At 41.6% G+C, this 21283-nt stretch overlaps 1 protein-coding gene across 1 annotated transcript in view; it reads left to right on the top strand.

Moving 5' to 3' along the window:
- LOC145401699 (carbohydrate sulfotransferase 1-like) overlaps positions 1-21283 on the top strand; it is a 40221-nt gene that overhangs the window by 15591 nt on the left and 3347 nt on the right. The window contains exon 3 of the mRNA XM_080273881.1: positions 1185-1292. Coding sequence (XP_080130007.1) covers positions 1185-1292 — 108 coding nt within the window. The remainder of the gene's footprint in view (positions 1-1184; positions 1293-21283) is intronic.

Below are 21283 nucleotides of genomic sequence, written 5' to 3'. Positions count from 1 at the left end.
AATATCATGGCTGGAACTGAATCACAGAGGTACTGTATGTCATTCTAGGATTTCAAAAGAATAAGAAGGGCTATCAGAATCAAAATGCCGTTACATTCAACCATTGTAGCGTCATCTACACCAGTGTTTACCAAAATCATGAGAGGTATTGTACACTAAAATGCACAGAGACCTCTATTTTGAGCGGAATATCTTCATCAGCGCATGTAAAATACTAATCGATTACTATAACCACGTTATCCACTAAAAGGGCTCTCCCATGTCACTAATCGAATATAAGAAGTTCTATCTGCCCTAAATCTTTGATGTTAGTGGGCAGTCAGAATAGCTTAAGAGTGTCGTCACTGATATTAGGATTAAGGCAAATTTCAAAGACAGGATGACAACACAAACAAGGGCTTATACTCTCATCCTTTCTGACCGTGTAGTGAAATTACAATCGAGTGGAGAAAAAATGAACATCATCCAGTAACGTAAGATCCATCACCGTCCGTCGGCCTCGGCATCACGACGCCATAAGCCTTCATCACCTCACCACCTGGCTTATTCTCACACTCTCTACTGAATATCATCCAATACCACTCTATCACGTCGTTATACAATGCCTTCCACCTCTTTAAAAGCTCATGACGTTATACAATACCTTCCACCTCTAGAACTCATGATGTTATGCAATACCTTCCACATCTTTAAAACCTCACGGTGTTATACAATACTTTCCACCTCTCTCAAAACTCAAGGCGTCGGCAGGTGGGCTCAGGATGTTCAAAGCAAATCCCAACAATCGCACCTCACACCCACCAAAGGCACACACCAGAACTCATGACGCTCACAACCATCTCTGTCCACGTCGCCAAAACCTTACATGAGCAATGGGGAAAATGGGGGGATGAGCACGCCCCGACCGAAGGGAGGGATGGGCCGGTGTTCCGTACTAGTACCATCTGCAACTGTACTATCGTTTTATTGTTGGTTGTCCCTGATTTGTCTGGCCGAGCATACCCGTTGACCACAAGCAAGTATGTGCTTCTTTGGGGCCATCCTACAGGTACGGTATAGCACATACACATACAGCGATCTAGGCTCTTCGTCAGCACCGGTATTGTGGCGTAAAGGTAAGAAAATAATACAACCTAACCTCAAATGATTTTTCCCCCCTACTTATACCCGCTTTCCCCCGGCAGAGAGGGTACAGCGAGTGGTGCAGCAGCTGTTCTTGTGCAGGTACAGGAGCGTCAGGTACATCTTCCATACCATGCCTACCAACATAATTCTCAGGCCTCATATTACCGGTTAGTACTGTAACCCTCCACCCCCCCATGATTCTCTCTCTCTCTCTCTCTCTCTCACACACACACACACACACACACACACACACACACACACACACACACACACACTAGCTTAGTAAAACGTCTGTTTCAGTGAACCATTTCAGTAATACGAGTATAACGTCATTTTAGTTACATTCTTGCTACCGACAGACAGTTTTGTTTGACTCAGGAGAGGCCCATGTTAACTGATGATAATGAAGATGATGATGATGATATTATTGTTGTTGTTAGAGATGGTGATGGTGGTGGTGGAGCTGTGACTCCATAGTCATTTACTCGGGAACACAGTCCACAGTGGCCTGCAGGCTGAAACTACCCTTCTCCTGTAGTCAGCCATCTTCCTTCCTGAGAATAGAGAATGAGATGATGAACGTTTGAATATCCGGCTACTGGAGCTGTCTGGTTATATCGGTGTCACCAGGGGAAGACAGCCACCACAAGCATCCCCTTTGTAATTAGTGGGGTAGATTAATTCTTTTAAAATACATTCATGGTTCAGTTAGGTGAGGTATTCGAAAGACCTTTCAATCTTAATGGGTTAAAACATATCCTGGTTACAACCCTTCTTAAATTAAACCTACATCAGTTGCCTCCCCATGATGGATTTGTATTTTGTTCTGGCCAACACCAGAGGTTTATTCAGCTGAGGGTGTGTGATTGTTGATACTGTCACCAGAAACCTTTTCATGGTGTGACAACTCTGTTACATGGTTCCTATGACCACACAAAAGATTTTATGCAGTTTAGCCTGAGTGTTAATGTTATCTTGCTTATTCAACCTCTTCCCTTCATGAGGTCTTTCCAAAATGAAATATTAAACATCCTTCATGCTCGTCAGTGGAGAAGGGTAGGTTCGGCCATGTATTTCACTAATATCCGTTGCTCTAGTATCAATCTGAATTCCATTCACTTTTTCCTCTAGTCCATATCCCCTTTAGCCGTGTTCCTCACAGAAACCCAAATCTCTCCCTTTACTGACATATCCCCATTTTGTTTTCCTGGTTACTATCTCACAAACCTCTGTAGCAAGGGTGACACCTGTTGTTCTATCAAATCTGAATTTGCAGTTGACACTGTTTTGAACTTCACTTCAGCTAATTTTGATTATTCATTACATAAACTAAATTATCTAAATATTTTCAAATAAATCTGTGTAGTTTGTCGCTCCCCCAGTGCTTCTTCAGAACCCAGTGTATTTAGCTCCATATCTACACAGTTGACTAACCTTAACCTCACCCTTAGCAGTGAAATTACCGTCTTGGGTGACTTTAACGTCCATAATGCAGAATGGTTATTGCATTCTTCCAGGACTGACGATACTGGTCTAGAATGCAAGCTGTTTGGAGAATCGTATAATTGCACGCAATTGGTAAAACAGCCAACCAGAATACCAGATAATCCTGACCGTAACTCTTGTCTCTCGGACCTATTCCTGATAAATAATCCAGATCAGCACCGGACTGAGGCGCTGTCACCACTTGGATGCTCAGACTACAATCTCATCAACGTCACATTAGCCAGTAGCCCCAAACCTCCCCGTTCTGAACCTTCAGGGTGACCAGATGGATCTCTGTTAGGGCAGACTGGGATGGATTTTGAAATTATCTTGCTGATATGCCATAGCAGTCTTTTTTCTCAAATGATATCAATTCTACCCAGTCTCACATTTAATGTGAGACTGGGTAGAAACAAGCTGGTACCGGTATGGAATTGTTCATGCCCAGTCAACAGTCCACTAAAAGATCAGTCTCCCCAGAATGGTTTGACAGCAATTGTGCCAGAGCAACAGCCCAAAAGTCCTTGTCATATAACTTTTACTTAAAATCAAAAGCATCTGAATCAGTTTAAACTTGCTAGAAACCATGCAATTCAGTAATTAATCTTGCTAAATCGAACTTTCTTCAAAAACAAGCATCCAAACTATTAATTAATCCTAATGACAGTAGAATTTTCAGGTCAACTCTCACTTCTTGCAATATTAACAAGTCATTACCCATTCCTCCACTAAAATCTTTTGATGGTAAGACTGTAATTGACCTGCGCGGCTTAGCGGACATCCATGCCAGTACATTTGCCACAAATTCAACCATAGAGAAAGTCAACCAGAACGTTCCTGTACTAGAACCTGACTGTCCTGAAAATTCTCTACTTAAGATACAGACCAGATATATTAAATCCATCCTAGACAATATACCAACCAGCAAAGCTCCAGGCCCAGATGGAATTCCTCCAATTGTTTTGAAATAGTGCTCCCCAGAACATGCTGTTGTTCTGGCAAAATGATTCAGACTATGCATACGTACTTTTCATTCCCTAATTCTTGGAAAGAAGCCAATATCCACCCAGGTCCAATGAAAGGAAGTTCCTCTGACCCCTCGGATTACAGACCAAGAGCAATCACATCTTGGTAAAGTATTTGCGATTCTAATTAATAAGCATATTATTAAACATCTTGAATCCAACAACTTAATTAGTGATAGACAGTATGGTTTTCGCCATGAAAGATCCACTGCATATACTCGATCTCCTGACTCATAATATCCATCAGTCAGTTGACCAACATGGATCGAGAAACTCATGGAATAGCCCCCGATATTGCTAAAGCGTTTGACAGAGTGTAGCACCATTCCCTGATCCAAACGCCCATGCTATGGCCTATTATCTTTTGTTCCTCTGATTTTCTCATATTTTAGTCACAGAAAAATAAGAGTAAAAGAAGAAGATATATATTCCAATTTCCACTCGATTATTGCCGGCTTGCAAAAAGGATCAGTTCTGGCTTCAGCCCAATTCCTAATTCATTTTAATATCTGTCGTCCATAATTCCATTCACTTATATGCAGATGACTCAACACTTCACAGTTCATTCTCACTTAGACACCCATTCACAAAGTTTAATATCTGTAACTCGCAACTCAGTACAGCAATCTCCATAAATCAAGACTTATCTAAGACCATGGAATGGGGATAAAATAACATTGTATAATTTAACGCCAGGAAAACTTTGCGTATCTATCTATCTACAACCAGACTCCTTAATCCCATAAGGGGTGGCCACAAACAAATCGCCCCCATGTCGCCCTGTCCCCCGCCATTTCACTGCCCTACTCCCAGCTCACCCCCCCCCTCTCTCATATACCTCTCCACTCCATCCCTCCATCTCATTCTTAGCCTTACCCTCCTTCTCTCCCCCCCTCCACCTTGCTCATATTCTGTACAGTCTCCTCATTACCCACTCGCTCTCCATCCTCCCCGCATGGCCACACCACCTCAGTGTGTTTCTCCTAACGGTTTCTGTTACATCCAGCCACACCACAATGCTCCTTCACTTCCTTATTTGTCAGTCTGTCTCTCCATGTGACTACACATGCTCCTCTCAAATAGCTCATTTCCACTGCTCTCACCCTTGACTTGTATCCTTCCAAAAACGTCCAAGCTTCACTTCCATACGTTAGAGTAAGTATCACAATACTGTCATGCCCAATTCCCTGTTTCTTATCACTGCTTACAAAGAACCATCAACCTTTCTTCCTTGTTGTACGCTTTTAAGCACTTTACTCTCCAAACTTCCATCCTTACTCATCACACTACGCAAGTACTTAAATACCCTCACATTTTCCATTTCCTCATCATCCAACCTCACTGTACATCCAGTGCCTTCATTTCTCTCAAAGACCTTAACTTTACTCTTCTCTACACTCACCTTTAGATTCCGTTTCTTACACACTCTCCCAAACTCATTCACCAAGCGTTGCAGTTCCCCTCTGTCTTCACATAACAATACAGTATCATCTGCAAACAACAGTACAGGGAGGTTCCAAACGTGGCCTTCATTAGGGCCATGCCAACATCCACTGCCCTACCTTGTATCTCGTTTATAAACTCCGTCCATATACAGACTGTATATCCATGAAGACATGACATATCCCTGTTTCAATCCAACATTCAAATAGAAAAATTGGCTCAGTTCACTGTCCACACGCACTGCAGCCTTAGCACCCCCATACATACTCTTCATGCCATTCAGCAACTTCACATCTACTCCGTATAATCTTAATGCTTTCCACATTCCTTGTCTGTCCACCCTGTCATATGCTTTCTCCAAATCCATGAAGGCTGCATACAATTTCTTTCCTTTCTCTAGAAACTTTTCCACTAAAAACCGAAGAACGAATACCTGATCTACACAACTTCTTCCCTTCGTAAAACCTCCCTGCTGTTCTCCAACTATTTCCTCTGTTATTTCCGTAACTCTGTCAAGAAGTATCCTACCTTATACTTTTTGTATTACACTGAGAAGACAAATGCCCCTATGATCACCTCACACTTCTTTTTCCCCCTTTCCTTTGTACTGGGGAATAATTATACCTGACTTCCAATTCTACCTTCCTCCTAGGCCAATCTATGCATCTTTCATATTCATTCTACTACTATCTCTCCCCAGTGCTTCAGCATTTCACCACACTCTCCATCAGTTTTCTGGGGGTTTACCCATTTTGACTTTCTTCATTGCTTCCACTACTTTTGTCCTAATGATTTCTCACCTCCCTCCTTCTCCCAGCAATTCCCCAGTCACTTATACTCACATTACTTTCATTTTCTGTGTTCAATAGTTCCTTAAAGCGTTCCCTCCAGCTGCTTACTTTTTCTCCCTTCTCCATAGTAATCTACCATGTTTGTCTTTCACTCCCCGACTAACGTCTTTATCACTGTCTAACTCTACCTCCTTCCAGAACTTTTTCCTACACACCCTCCACTTTACACTCAGATTCCTTCCCAATTCCTCATCCACTCTCTTCTTACTTTTTCTAAGCATTTCACCTCTCTCTTCTCTCTCCATATAACTCTGTCTTCCGTCTCTCATCTTGCTCCACGCCCCTGCCACTGATCCTTTCACTATATGCTTTCTTCTTTTGCACCACAGTTTGTCTGTCCTCTTCATTCCACCATGTTGTTCCTTGCATCCCCTTTCGTCTTCTCTTCACCCCACACACCACCTCACATGCTGTACAGGTTTCTTCTGTGAATATCTTGCACACACCGTCCACCTCCTCCTTCTGCTCCAAATCATATTTACCCAACCACATCTCCACTTCTTTCTTAAATTCTGCCTTTTTCCATCTTCTTGCAACCTATCTATCCTCGTTGTATGGACTACTTCCTCCTGCCTGTCCTTCCCTTCTTATATTCCTCCTTTGCATTTGAACCTTGACTTTCACCATCATCAAGCGGTGGTCAGAAAGTCCACTTTTTATGCTCTTGCATCCATTGCACACCTTCTCATTCTGTCATCCACACACACAAAATCAGTCATCGCCTTCTGTTCATTCAAGTCATCACCGACCCTTCTCGTCACTAGCCATGTATACCTATGGATCATTTTGTGCCTTAAGAGGGTATGGGCTATCACCAACACCCTCCCTGCAAGAATGTCCACTGGAGCACTGCCATTGTTATCCACTTCTGCGGGAACTCCTCACTCACCAACTACTCCATCCACCTTTGCATTCCCAACTTTTCCATTCATATTTCCAATCAAAAACACTCTCATTCCTTCCAAACTTTTCCATGTATGCCTCCACATTTGTCCAGAAATCTTCTTTCACTATACTTACGCGATCTTGCGTTGGTGCATACATGCACACAATTGCCCACAACTGCAGTGCTACTTTCAGTCTTACCCACACAATCCCTGAGTCAACAGATCCATACTCAATTTACTAATAGATAGATATTGCCAGGTTCGTATATTATGTTCAGTGCTTCTAATATTTGTCTCAAAAAGTATTGAAATTCTCGGAGTTTCACTTACCAATGTCCTCAGCTGGACCTCTCATGTTAAATCACTTGCTAAAACTGTTTCAAAGAAACATGGACTATTGTACAGAGTCCGAAACTTCTTCAGTGATGAGCAGTTAGCTATAATTTACAAGAGTCATATGCACTCTCAGCTGGAATATTGCTCAACCTTGTGGGATGGATGTGGAGAGGTTGCACTAAAACAAATGGAGAAAATTCAGAACAAAGCTATTAGAATTATTACTAACCCTACAATTACAACTACCTCTCCTACAGGTAGGAAGGAATGTTGCCTCCCTTGCTTTGTTTTACAGATACTTTTATATATGACAAATGGCCAGACGAAGTTGAATCCATTGTGCCACCTCACCACGCCCTCTCCCGCACACACTGGCATCTGGTTGCCCTAATGACCGGACACTAACATTGTCATATTGCAGAACTTGTGCCTATCAGAATTCTTTTATTCCTCGAACTGCATCTCTTTGGAACTCGCCTCCCCAGAGTGGTTTCCTCCAAAACTTTAACCTACGGCTGTTCAAGTCTAAATGTTACAGATTTTTTTAAAATGATCGGAGGACACCTGTAATCAGGTGTATGGATTATTCTTTGTATTCTTTGGTTTATCCTTCCTGTTTTATTATTATATTTGAATCTGTGCTGTCAGTCATGTCTTTCTTTAGCTGAATATATTTGTCCGGAGGCAGCCAGAACAAAACAGAATTCAAAAGATTGTGTTCACCTTTAATTTACCAGTAGTTTTATCTTAGTTATCATTACTTTCTTTACAACTTTAGGGGGATATTATTGTCGCCTGCCTTTCCAAGGCGGAGCGATAATGTTTTTGCCTATCTGTGTGTGTGTGTGTGTGTGTGTGTGTGTGTGTGTGTGTGTGTGTGTGTGTGTGTGTGTGTGTGTGTGTGTGTGTGTGTGTGTGTGTTCCCATTATATCTCATGAACGGCTTGAGCTATCAACATGAAACCTTCAGGGCATCAAGATATGGCCAAAATCTTGTCCGAGTTCGAAAATGGGCACTCCGGATCAAGGTCAAGGTCACCAAAATGGCTGCCAAAGATCAACTAGTTTTATCGCCTGCCTTCAGCGCTATTTTATTTCATGAACAGCTTGAGCTATCAACACGAAACCTTCAGGGTATCAAGATATGGCCAAAATCTTGGACATGGCCGACAGCATATTCTGGGGGGCGATTAGCGTTCGACTCCCGAATGCTTTTCTTTCATTTAGGTTAGGAAAGACCCGTGGAAGTAGTGGGGATACCGAAGAGTATGTCCAGCCTCTGCATTTGCAAAGCCCACTCCTAAGCTTTAATAAAATCGTCCGTATATAGACTTTTTTTTTTTTTTTGCATGGAAGATCGAGCCAAAGGCTGGACGAATGCAAATTATTCTTAAAAAGAGGGGAGAGGGCGAGGTAAAGTAAGACCCTTTCACTTCGAGATGCCTGGATGCATTGCCTTAAAAAGATTTGAGGTTATAGACAGAGGGAAATGCCGACTGAGGAAGACAGTGCCACGGTTGACCTGTTTCATACCTGACTGACTAAAAGTATCGATTAATTCTTGTGGGAAACAGTAAGACAAAATGAAGGCGACAGTGTGTTGCCAGACGGATACTACGCACTAGCAGCAATGGAGGGTGAATGCAAGCCGACAGTTCACATGAGTAGTAAACACTGAAATACCGATCGTGTAGGGATCAAGATGGAACACTGCGGCGATGAGAGAGGCCTAGGAGAGTCAGTAAGAGAAGGGGAATTGACGAGGCGAATAGTCTTTTACTTCACCCTGTTTAGTAGAGCTGAAAGTGATGAGCCCCTGACACACGAGACACACAAGAGCAAATAATGTCACTGCACAATGCAACGCCTGTGCAGGAGTAAAGAGAATTTGAAGTCGCTTTAGAACATCCAGTCTCTTGGAAGTGGATTTTACAGGTATGATAGTGGGATCTTTCCATAATAGATCCCAAGAGAAAAAAATCCCGTAGATATTAAGAGATTTTGAAGGATTGATTAAATGATACTCCTATGAAGAAAATGACATCATCAAAGTAAAGAGGATAATCACTTTATTCAAACAGGTTCGCCTTGAACTGAATAAAACTGTCTGAAGATAGGCAGAATGACCTGTATATCATTTTAAAAACTCGTCAGCATGGTGAAGGTGTCTGGTGTGTATATAAAAATCTGAGTTTAATAAGGTGAGAGTGGCAATGTTCATTGAATATGCACACTATAATAATTATCGAGGTAAGGAAAATATAGAAGAAGCTTTGCGACAGATGTAAAGCAGTGATGGAGCAAATGGTCAGGAACTGTAGTGGTTTTACTGAAAGACTTGAATGGAAGAGCTGACACTGACCCAGTAATTAATACAGTGGGTGATAATGGAGTGGCAAGTGAGAATGGTAGTCCGTAGACGGCGACTTAAGTATACTTGTCAGAAAGAGATTTTATCTTTAGTTCTTGTGATGAATACAAAATTTCTTGGTATGGAGATTGAAGAGAATGCTAAGAGGAATTAGACTGATTATTTTTTGTGGAGATAATGATGCTTGTTGACATGAGGCCAGTGAGAAGACAAAGCAGAGGCATTTCTTATCATATGACTGTGGTACGCAAAGCAAAATTGAGAGCAGGGTGGATAAGGGGCACGCGGAGTATTCTTATTGAAAGTCGTGAAACAAAAAGAAAAAAACAAAACACAAGGAGATGAATATGAATTTAAGGTAGTGGAGGAGGAATGATTAATGAAGTGGGAGGAAATGAATTTGGAAAAGCAGTGGAGTGCTTGCGGTGAATATTTTTGCAAGGAGTATTAAATCATGAATGCTACAGCAGTGTGTGGCGTTGCAAGGGCAGCAACTGGTAAGAAAGATAAAGGGGTCAGACTTGGTAGGCTGCACAGGCTAGAAGAGTAGTGAAAAAAAATAATAGAAAAAAGTTACTAAAGTGGATCATGAAAGTGGTTCCACTGAAAGATGTAGGGAATACTGAGAGTAAGAACACATGCAGAAATTTGTAAGAGAAAAAAGGAGGGAAATGATCATCAGTGAAGAAAAATACCAGCTACTCTGAAAGCAGGAAACAATTTTGGATAAAGGTGTGAAAATGCAAAATGATGATGGAAAAAAGTATGACAGTTGAAAGGAGATGATGAAACTAGACCGCTAATATTGTTAGTTGTGGGGGGGGGGACGCTATGAAGGAATGCTATGTCTGAAAATGTGACTCTGACAGAGGCGAAGAATGCTCTGAAAAGGCTGAGGGATGGGTAGGGATCAGGTGGTGATAAGCCTGGTGCAGAGGCGATTAATCTCAACGGCCCAGGCTGGTGATGCACACCCCTCACCCATACACAGGTAGAGAAAATCGGTGAAAAAAAATCATGTCATAAAAGAATTACATAATATTGTAAACAAAGTAAAAAAAAAAAAAGTGGCATATAATTATTTCCAACGACCGTGAGTGAGAGAGAATACAAGCGTCCATCGAGAAAAATTAGTGAAAATTTTTTTATGGGAAGATTTTCGGGCGAAGCACTTGGGGTTTAAACATGCAGGCGAGTCTACACTCTGACTCTTTTTGTGTATGGAAGAGGCAGCAAGGCATGGAAGAGTTAATTACACCAGTTTATTGCAATAATTTCATTAAAGGGTGTTTTTCCTATAATAATTATCTTTACGTATTAAACCTAGAGTATATTCTCACGCATATTATTTATCGAACCTTAGAAATAGGATAACCGTATAATAGAAAAACAAGAATGGCAGGTGGGGGGCTGAGTGGGCACAAGATGTTGAAAGACAACAGGCAGACGGGTAACCATTCATGTGACAGGCAGTATGATAATGACAGCTTGAGAGGAATCAACCACGCATCCTTGTGGAGGAAGGCATACCAGTAACCATGAAGAACAAAAAGCGTTCAGGTATATTCGGAATACGCCGGGAAAGCATGTCAGTTTTGGAACATTTCCCAAGGAATGTAAGTAATGCATTCCGAAACGACACTTGAGGCATGGGGATTAATTACTGTATCGCAGAGAACGGAATCAAAGTGTTTGTTGGAAAAGCGCAAGAAAGCTTAGATGAGTGGACTAGCACCAGTGGAGTAGAGGAAAGCTGTGATTGTGCCTTCGTACAAAAGTTAACATGACCGAAGTGAGTGCAGAAATGATTGTTGTATAAGTCTGCCCAATCTTCTAGGAAAGTTAAAATACATGATATTATTATAGTAAGCGTAAGTAATATAATATTTGGTGAACGGTGAACAGGGTAATTTTAGGAGTGGTAGGAGACGTGTGCATAAATATGCGCAGTAAGACAGACAGCGGAGAAAGCATATGAGAAGAACTAAATTGTTTATGGCATTTATGGATTCAGAAAAAGCATATGGCAGGGTGACTAGGGAAGGTTTTACGTATGTGCAGTGTGGATGGAAATTTGTTGAATGGTATAGTCTTGTGATGAAGCAGGTGCATGAGTAGGTGGATATGAGTGGTACAACGTTTTGTGTTGGAGTGAGGATCGGACATGTAATCTCCTCATGTCTTCATTATATGCTGTACGTTGATGGAGTTAAAAGAAAGGTGTTGGCTCTGCATTAGTTGTGGAGAGAGGGATGGCAGTAACTAATGAAGGATGGAATATGTCATATCTAATATATGCAGATGATGCTGTGTTGATTGCGAACAGTGATCAGAGGCACTGTAGATAAATGCAGAGTTTTGTGAGCATGTATGAGTGTCATGTTAAAGTAAATGTGGATAAAAGTAAAGTTATGGATACTAAGATGCAGTTATGTGTGATGTGCTGGTGAATGGCGAGAAATGTATATTGCGAGAAGTGCTGACCGAGATGTTAGAAAGGTCGTTTGTTTTCTGAAACAACGTCAGTTCGATCCCAGGCTGCTGTAGGGAACAGTTCAGTGACTGCATTGTGCAAAAAACAGACTTTACTTAGTTTCCACAAAACCCACTGACATGCCATAAAAACACACCAACTAAAACAGTGCACCAGTCCCGAATGGACGGTGGGCATTGCGCCTAAGTGCTGACACAGGAAAAGGCAGCTGGCATGTTCGAGGCCTGCTGGGCCCCTGGGAACGGGCCAGTGCCCGAAGCAGAAAACACACACACACACACACACACACACACACACACACACACGCACGCACGCACGCACGCACGCACGCACGCACGCACGCACGCACGCACGCACACACACACACACACACACACACACACACACACACACACACACACACACACACACACACACACACACACACACACACACACACACACACACACACACACACACACACACACACACACACACACACACACACACACACACACACACACACACACACACACACACACACACACACACACACACACACACACACACACACACACACACACACACACACACACACACACACACACACACACACACACACACACACACACACACACACACACACACACACACACACACACACACACACACACACACACAGGTTCCTTGATGCAGTAACACGTAGAAGTAGATATACCGCGGAAATAGGAAGTAGTGTGGCACAGGGAAGGAATGTGTACCACGAAGACTGTTGTACTAACCAGTGGTCTGAATGTGAAAGCGTTAATAATACATGAATGTGTGCTATTGCCCACATTAACACAGGGGAGTGAGAACTGTGAGACTTTTGGTATGACACGTGACTTAAAAGTAAACAGTGTAGAATAAGAGCAGGGAAAATGAGGTTATTGAGGAATGTGTGTGGAGTGCGTAGAGTGGACCGAATCAGAAATACTGTGATTTGCGACTGGTGTGGATTCAGGCCTTGTTCAAACAAATTCATGCTGGTGTGGACGGTTGTGGGTGGGAGCTTTGCACAAGTGGGCCTACTACATGCGGACAGGTAGGAGTCGAGGACTTCTTTAGATTATAGTGATGCAGAACTCCTGCCCATGCTCAGAAGGAATTTTGTGTGGATGCGGCTCTAAGAAAGCCTGTAGGTAACAGTTTGAAGAATGTGCTGGATGTTGTGGTCATACACTGAAAATGGATTTATGTAAAGTGGTGAATAAAAGGCATTTGTGAGCGAGTCTTGAGGTAAGGGGAAGTGTGGAAGGTAAATAAAAAGTTGGATGTACTGTATATAGTAAATGAGAGTGGGAGAAAGTAAAGTATGGACAGTAGTCTACTGAGGCAAGGAAAATGAAAGGGAATTGTTTAGGTTAGAATAGTTATGTACAGAGGAGCATATGATAATGGTTTGGCCACAATTTTGTACTCGACTGCCGATGGATCGAATGTCTTTCAGGCAGCATGAAGCACAACTCATCATCAGCATCAGAATCTTCATCTGTTTCCCATTGAAGGAAGAAATGTGGCAAGGTTAAGAAAAGAAAGAGAATGGACTGTAGAGAGAAAAATATCAGCAGCATGCCCAGAGTAATGTGTCATCATTCAGGTCTCCAGAATTCTGGTTCTGTATTGCATACATAACCATCTGCATATATACTGTATATTGGCATATTATCATAGATGCATTTCACAGTATCAGCCAGATAGTCAAATCGTGGACTATAAAGTTAAGGATATAACTTTAACTTTTCGGCCCCCCCCCCCAATTCCACGTGAAAACGAGTTAAAACAATGGAGTAAAAGTCTCACGGTTTGGCAACACTATTGAAATTTGAGTGTTGTACAGCCATATTTACCATTTTTTTGCATATATATATATATATATATATATATATATATATATATATATATATATATATATATATATATATATATATAATGCAGGCCATTTAATTAAGTACTCAGTGTCACCTACTGTACCTCCGTTGCTGACTTATGAAAACAGATACTGTCATACATAAGTTTAATAATTTAATCGGATTCTTTTTTGTATCTGTTCAGTGTTTTTAGTTACAGTGCTTTTGATACCTCCTTCATGACGGTGCTGGGTACCAGCTGCCACAAGAAGGCAGGAAAGGACATCATCATACGGTGCTTGACATTGGATACTGTAATTCCGAGATTCACGATTTTTGCTTTCTTCCACGAATCAGTGGGATGCGTGCCAAAGAAAAGAAAGTGTTTAAAAGTAAAGAAAGATTCATGAAGTTTATAGAATGGGGAAGCGATCCGTCATTGGTAAAAATAAAACCTTATTCAATGAAATGATGCGGCAGTAATGCCCCAGCGGTGGAGTTTTATAGCCGGCAAAGATCGCTGATACTGCAGGTTTACTTGCTCATTTTTATATGCAGCGCAATAAGTGCAGATAGAAGGAAGTAATGAATGGTAAAAGTAAAAAATAATTATAACAGACTTTTACTTTCTTTTTCTCGAAACTAAAATTTTGCGTATATCGTTATTCTGTCACTCTTTGAGAATCAGCTTTTGTTCTGTTAGTGCCATTTCAAACTTCATGAAATTGTCCACAAACGTCAAGTATCAAATACACATCAGTTTCATATTTTTTGTGGTCTCATTTTTTTTTTAATGTGGTACAAAGAAAGGTTTATCTGTCATGAATGTTGCTTTTTTTTTTTTTTTTTCAAATAAGCCTAGTTCACTTTGCTATACGAAATTTGTTCATCTGAATCTGTATATTCAGCTACATTACTTTGAAGTAAATTCTCCTAATCATTTTAGAGCAGGGGTTCTTATCCGAGAATATCCATACCCCTTGGTGGTATGGGGACCTAAATCTGGGGATATGGGAATTGTTCTTAGAATACGCAAAATAGATTATTGTATTACTAATTTTTTTTTCCTTTTTTCCAAATTTAGTGAAGATCAGCTTGATTAAACTTGTATTTTTTTTTTTTTCTGCAGTAAAACTTGTCTACTGTGAGAAGTAAGTCGCCCTTTTATTATCTGAAACGGGTGAATCAAAGTTGTGTTATAAAATAATTGTATCTTGTTTGTATATTTGTCATTGGCCGTTTTTCCACAAGCGAATAAGCAGGGTAAAGTTCTGATGGCTTTCATTCCAGTTCTGTTCCTAATTATCCATATGTAAAGTAAAATCAGGCTATTGATATCTTTTCAACTGACACCTTACGGGGTGTCCACCTCTGTGGCGGGGGTGACACAATCTGGTAGCACGATGGGATGGTGCTGTGCGGCCAAGTTGTGTTAGGAAGAATTCTATCACCGTATTCCCTGCGTGTCGTAAATGGCTAATAAAAGGGACGGGGTGAGGGGACTAGGGATCCCCTCCTCTGTATTTTTAGTTCTTACAGTGAGACAGGGCATAGAAAGGGAAGGGGTACTTAATTATCCCCGTACCCCGTAAAATGGGTCTGTGAATGTGCGTGGATGTAGTACGATTGAGGCTAAAAGGGAGGAGCTTGGGAGAATGTTTGTGAGAAGAAAGTTGGATGTGTTAGCTTTTTAAGTGAAACAAAGATGAACGGGAAAGGTGAATCTAAGTTTGGTAGTGTGACTGGAAGGATGTCCGTTGTTGACAGAGGAAGAGCAAGAGAAGGAGTGACCGTGCTAGTGAGCCTGGAAATGTAGCAGTGTGTGATAGAATGGAAGGTGACATCGAGATTAATGTGGGTGAAAACAAAATTTGGCCGTGAGTTGAGGGTATTTCTGAGTCATTTGGGCCTGGTAGTGAAGGGGATAAAAAAGAGAGGGAGTCTTTCTGGAATGATGTTGACGGGTGTCTGCAGAGTTTTGGAACAAATGTGATTGTGGTAATGATGGGAGATCTGAATGCTAGAGTGGGAAATGTGGCAGTTGAAGGTGTCGTTGGTATGCATGGTGTGCCTGGAAGAAATGAAAATGGGGGAAGAATGATAGGGATGTGCGTTGAGCGAGAGATAGGGATTGGAAATACTTTGTTTGAGAAGAAAGATGTTTTTAAGTATACATGGGTGAGACAGGAGGGTGGAAGGGTTTTTGATAAAGCATTGATGGACCATGTGGTTGTGCCCAGGAATGTAAGCGGGAGATCGTTGAATGTGAGAGTTTTGAGAGGGGAGGGTGGAGGTATGTCTGATCACTACCTGGTGGAGGGGAAGTTGAGAGTAGGTATGAGATGGGTGAGAGCTAGGAGAATTGGGTGTGTCAGGGAGGTCTTGAAAGTGAGTGAGTTGGATAAATGAGAGAAAATGATAGAGTATCAGGAGAAACTGAAAGACGAGTGGAATGCAGTGAAAGATCAGGAAGAAGGTGGTGTTGAGGAGGAATGGCAGTTGTTTAAGAGTGCTGTGGTAGGGTATGAAGAAGAGGAGTTTGGTGTGAGACGAGTGGGTGGTGATGTGAGAATGGGAAGGGAATGGTGGTGTGAGGAAGTAAGTATGGTTGTAGCTGAGAAGAGACGTGCATATGAAGAGTGGCTGCAGGGGAAGGATGAGACGTCATATATGTATAAGGAAAAGAGGAATAGGGCGAGAAGGGCTGAGCATGATGCTAAAGGAGCAGCAGATGAGGAGTGTGGTAGGCGGGTGACTGAGAATTTTCAACAGAATAAGAAAATGTTTTGGAAGGAGGTGAAGAGGGTGGGAAAAGGAGAGTCTGGGAAAAACAGTGAGTAAAAGCAGAGGATGGGAGGATGCTAACTGAGATGGATGCAGTAAGGAAGAGGTGGGCAGAGTATTTTGAAAGATTGTTAAATGTAGAGGAGGAGAGGGAGGCTGAGGTTGTGGCAAATGAAAGGGTGCAAGGAATAAATGTGTTGGGAGAGTTTAATGATTCATTGATTACGATGAAGGAAGTGGTGGAGGTAGTAAAGGAAATGAAAGCAGGGAAAGCTGCAGGTATGGAAGGGTGTACTGTGGAATGTTTGAAAAATGGTGGATCAACTACCATAAAATGGCTAGTAAGATTGCTGAATGTGTGTTTTGTGAGTGGTATGGTGCCAGTTGACTGGGAAATGCATGTGTTGTTCTATTGTATAAAGGTAAGGATAACAAGAATGAATGTATTAGTTTTAGGGGTATAAGTCTATTGAGTGTTGTATGTGAGGTGTGTGGTAGAGTGATGAAAAAAGAGAGAGAGGGTACCGAGGGAGTGAATGGTGATGAGCATTGTGGTTTTAGGAGAGGGAGTGGATGTGTGGATCAGGGATTTGCTGTAAGACAGGTGTGTGAAAATTATTTGGCAAAAGGTAAGGATGTCTTTTGGGCATTCATGGATTTAAAGAAAGCATATGATAGAATTGATAGGGAGGCTTTGTGGACTGTTTTGAGCTTGTATGGACTAGGTGGTAGGTTGTTAAAAGGAGCGAAAAGTTTTTATGTAAGTAGTAGAGCATGTGTAAGAGTGGAAAATACTGTGAGCGATTCGTTCCCTTTGAGAGTGGGGCTGCGACAGGGATGTGTGATGTTGCCTTGGCTGCTTAATATTTATATGGATGGTGTTGTAAGGGAGGTTAATGCAAAAGTGTTTAGTGGAGGTTTAAGTCTGGTGAATGCTGATGGTAGAGAGTGGGATCTGAATCAGCTACTGTTTGCTGATGATACTGCACTGGTGACTGATTCAGAGGAGAGATTGCATTAAAACAACTAGACAAAATTCAGAACAAAGCTGTTAGAATTATTAACAACCCTGCCATTACAAATAAACTACATCCCCTACAAGTAAGAAGGAATGTTGCCTCCCTTGCATTATTTTACAGATATTTTTATAGCAAATGCTCGGAAGAAGTTGCGTCCATGGTGCCACCTCTCCATGCCTTCCCTCGTGCACTGGCATCTGGTAGCGCTCATGACTGGAATGTCACTCAGCCATATTGCAGAACTTCTGCCTATCAGAATTCTTTCATTCCCCCCCGAACTGCATTCTCTCTGGAACTCACTTCCCCAGAGTTGCTTCCCTCCAAATTTCAACCCACAGCTGTTCAAATCAAACCGTTACAGATATTTTATGAACAGAGGACACCAGTAATCTGGAGTATGGATTATTTTTTTTATTCATTTGTTTTTCCTTCCTCCGTTCTCTTATTAAAAAAAAAAAAAAGTTGATAGAGGAGTTTGGAAGGATGTGAGAAAGGAGGATATTGAGAGTAAATAAGAGTAAAGTGATGAAGTGTACGATGTTGGTAGATGGTAGAAGGATGAATGTAGTTTTGAATGGTGAGTCGCTTGAGGAAGTAGAGTATTTTAAGTATTTAGGGTCACATGTTGCTGTGAATGGAAGAATAGATGTAGACGTGAAGTTTAGAATGAATGAATTAGAAAAGTTGCTGGGAGGAATGAAAAAAGTGTTTAGATGTCGTTTGCTTAGAATGGATGTAAAGAGAAGGCTGTATAAGGGTGTAGTGGTACTGGCTGCACTATATGGGGCTGAAACTTCGAATATGGGAGTAGCAGAGAGGAAGAGATTGAATGTAATGGAGATGAGATGTCCGGGGAGTATGTGTGGAGTGACAGGTATGGATCGAGTGAGAAGTGATTAAGTGCAAAGGAGAACTGGAGTTATGCGGGAAATGGCTTATTGAGCTGTGCAGAGAGTGTTGCAATAATTTGGGCAAATGGAGAGAATGGATGAAGAGTGATTGGTGAAAAAGATAACTGGATAAGATGTGAGAGGTATAAGGCTGTGAGGAAGACCACGAATAGGATAGATGGACAGTGTGAGGCGAGTGTTAGATGCGAGAGGGATGTCTGTAGAGCAAGGAAGAGTGGCTGCTCATAATAGGGATGACTGAAGAGAAATTGTGGATGAATAAATGGTGACGCAGCCCTGAGTGGATATTCTCTCGCATTTGGTCTGATCACCTAATCAGTTCAGGTGCTGGTAAGGGGATGGATCCATTATGACGTGCAGGGGTGAACCAGCTCTACTGTCGGGCCCTGCCGCGGATGTCGCTGATTGCACTGTGTAGTTGACCCTTGTGTTGTGTAGTGCAGTGAAGATCTGTCCCTTCTCCACTTGGGACTTAAGATACGAATAAGTGTGTGTGTGTGGATGAGTATATTGGGAGTGTGTCATCCTGTCTTGGGTACCCCCTTTTTGGGGGTAAGCAGCCTAGGTAAATACATAGATAGACCTTGTAGGACTAGTGATGATGATGATGATGATGATGATGATTTCGACAGTCAGGCGAAGGGGGTATGAGGGCATCAAGGGCAATCCACTGGGAGTCTAGAAAGTCAATAACGTTAGGACCCTCGACTTTAGAGAAGTAAGGCTTTAAACTGAAAATGCTAATATTAATAAAATCGTATTCTAGTACTATATTCGTATACTAGTCTAAATTACTGCTTAAACAGCTTTTAAAGTGATCTTTTTATAATCCCAAAGTTTCCAATAAAAGTTTTCATGACCCTCACCGTATGAGGCCCGAGTTGCTTTCTTTAAAATAAGGTGTCAGTCGCTTGTCATGTGCTCCTCCATACACAGCTGATCTAACCAACATGATCCTCTGTCAGCTTCCAAACCTCATCAACTTTCATAATTCACTTTACATACGCATTTACCATATCCATCCTCCATGTTTGGCTTACCCTAATTTCTTTAATCTTTAGAGTTCCTTATAGTCTTTTCATTACTCTGTTTACATCCACACTCGCCAGATACCATACCATCACAGCATACTCTCATCAGCCCTATAGTAATCAGATATACTTTTTTTTTTTTTTTTTTTTTTACAAATCTTTCACGAATCATATTACTTCTTACTCTATCCACACTATGCACTCCTCACACATTCCCCGGTATGAATGAGCACTCAGAAAGCGCAGCACTCTCGCTAGCTATTTAATCTATGTTCGAAAATTTGACTTTGAACTGTTACCTTCAACTTCGGCTGATTGTTCACAAAATCGAATTATTTCATCCTTGCCTGACTCTTAACTCATCCAACAAGTTTGGTCTAAATCATATCAGAACTGTCTGAGCTGACCCTGCCCGGTGACCGAGACCATTGATCTTTCCATTTGACTTTCACTTTTGACTGGTTGTTCTCAAAATTTAATCCATTTCTCTTTCCCTTATGTTTAAACGTTCCACAAAGTTGGATCTGAATCGGATAAAAACTGCTTAAGTTAATCCTGCCATTTGACCTTGAAATTTGACCTAGAGTTTTCAGAAATAATCGATCAACCACTTGGGTAACCCTCAGTCCTACGACCAAAATTATGTCAAATAAACTGGAACTGATCTAGCTGTTTTGTCCACACAATGACACACGGATCGAACTTTGACCTAAATCTGTGACTGATTTTTTTAATATTTGAGGTTCATTCTTTTCTTATCAGTCCTAATGGACCAATGTTCAAATCCACGCTACGGCATGGAACAGTTTATGGATCTGAATTTCATAAAAGCAGTCTTTACTGATCTACCAAAAGACCCGCCGACATGTTGTAAAAATAGCCCCACTAATACCAAAACACCAGTCCTGTATGAGACAGCCCTAGCATGTATTCGATATGGATGGTGGGTGTTAGCGCCGAAGTGTTGACATGTAGAGGTACCAAGTTACACAGCATCCTTTTAATGTCAGATATTGGATACCATGCAGTAACACTTCCATCCCTCTCTCCACATGCTTTCCCTCCATAATATATATATATATATATATATATATATACACATTATATATATATATATATATATATATATATATATATATATATATATATATAGTGGGCTCGCATAGTGCGCCAGAGATTGGGCGGTGCACGAGCTCGCGCACTGGGAATTCGCATACTAGGAATACATAATCTTATGGGAATAATTACATATGGGCGGTACCCCCTCATACCTGGACATTTTTTGGCCCTTAGAGACATAATAAAGGTCATATGTTTCAGACATTGTACTAAAGCTATAGCAACAATAACAAAAATATGGGTAGTCACCTTAACAGCAGTAGACAACAGGCCTGATGACCTTAAATAACAGGGGTTCCGAGGCAGCACAAAAAACACCACACGTTGTACACGACAGGTTAGCTGTAGAGAGCAGATCCGCACAGTGCATGAGCCGGGACTGTTATGGCGCACCCGCTCCCTTGTACCCCAAGCTGCGCAGTAGAATGCCCGGGAATTTCTGCGCATCAACATGACGACACGTGATGCTCTCTGTGAGGGGTGTTCGCGCACTAGTAGAAAATGGCATTTTTGAGCCACTCCTTGCCTCTGGCT

Source organism: Coenobita brevimanus, chromosome 56 (assembly GCF_032717465.1).
Source record: "Coenobita brevimanus isolate Jiangsu-jjx chromosome 56, ASM3271746v2, whole genome shotgun sequence".
In the NCBI taxonomy this organism is placed as follows: Eukaryota; Metazoa; Arthropoda; class Malacostraca; order Decapoda; family Coenobitidae; genus Coenobita; species Coenobita brevimanus.
The sequence above is the reverse complement of the archived record's forward strand: the minus strand, read 5'-3'. Positions and strand labels throughout refer to the sequence as shown.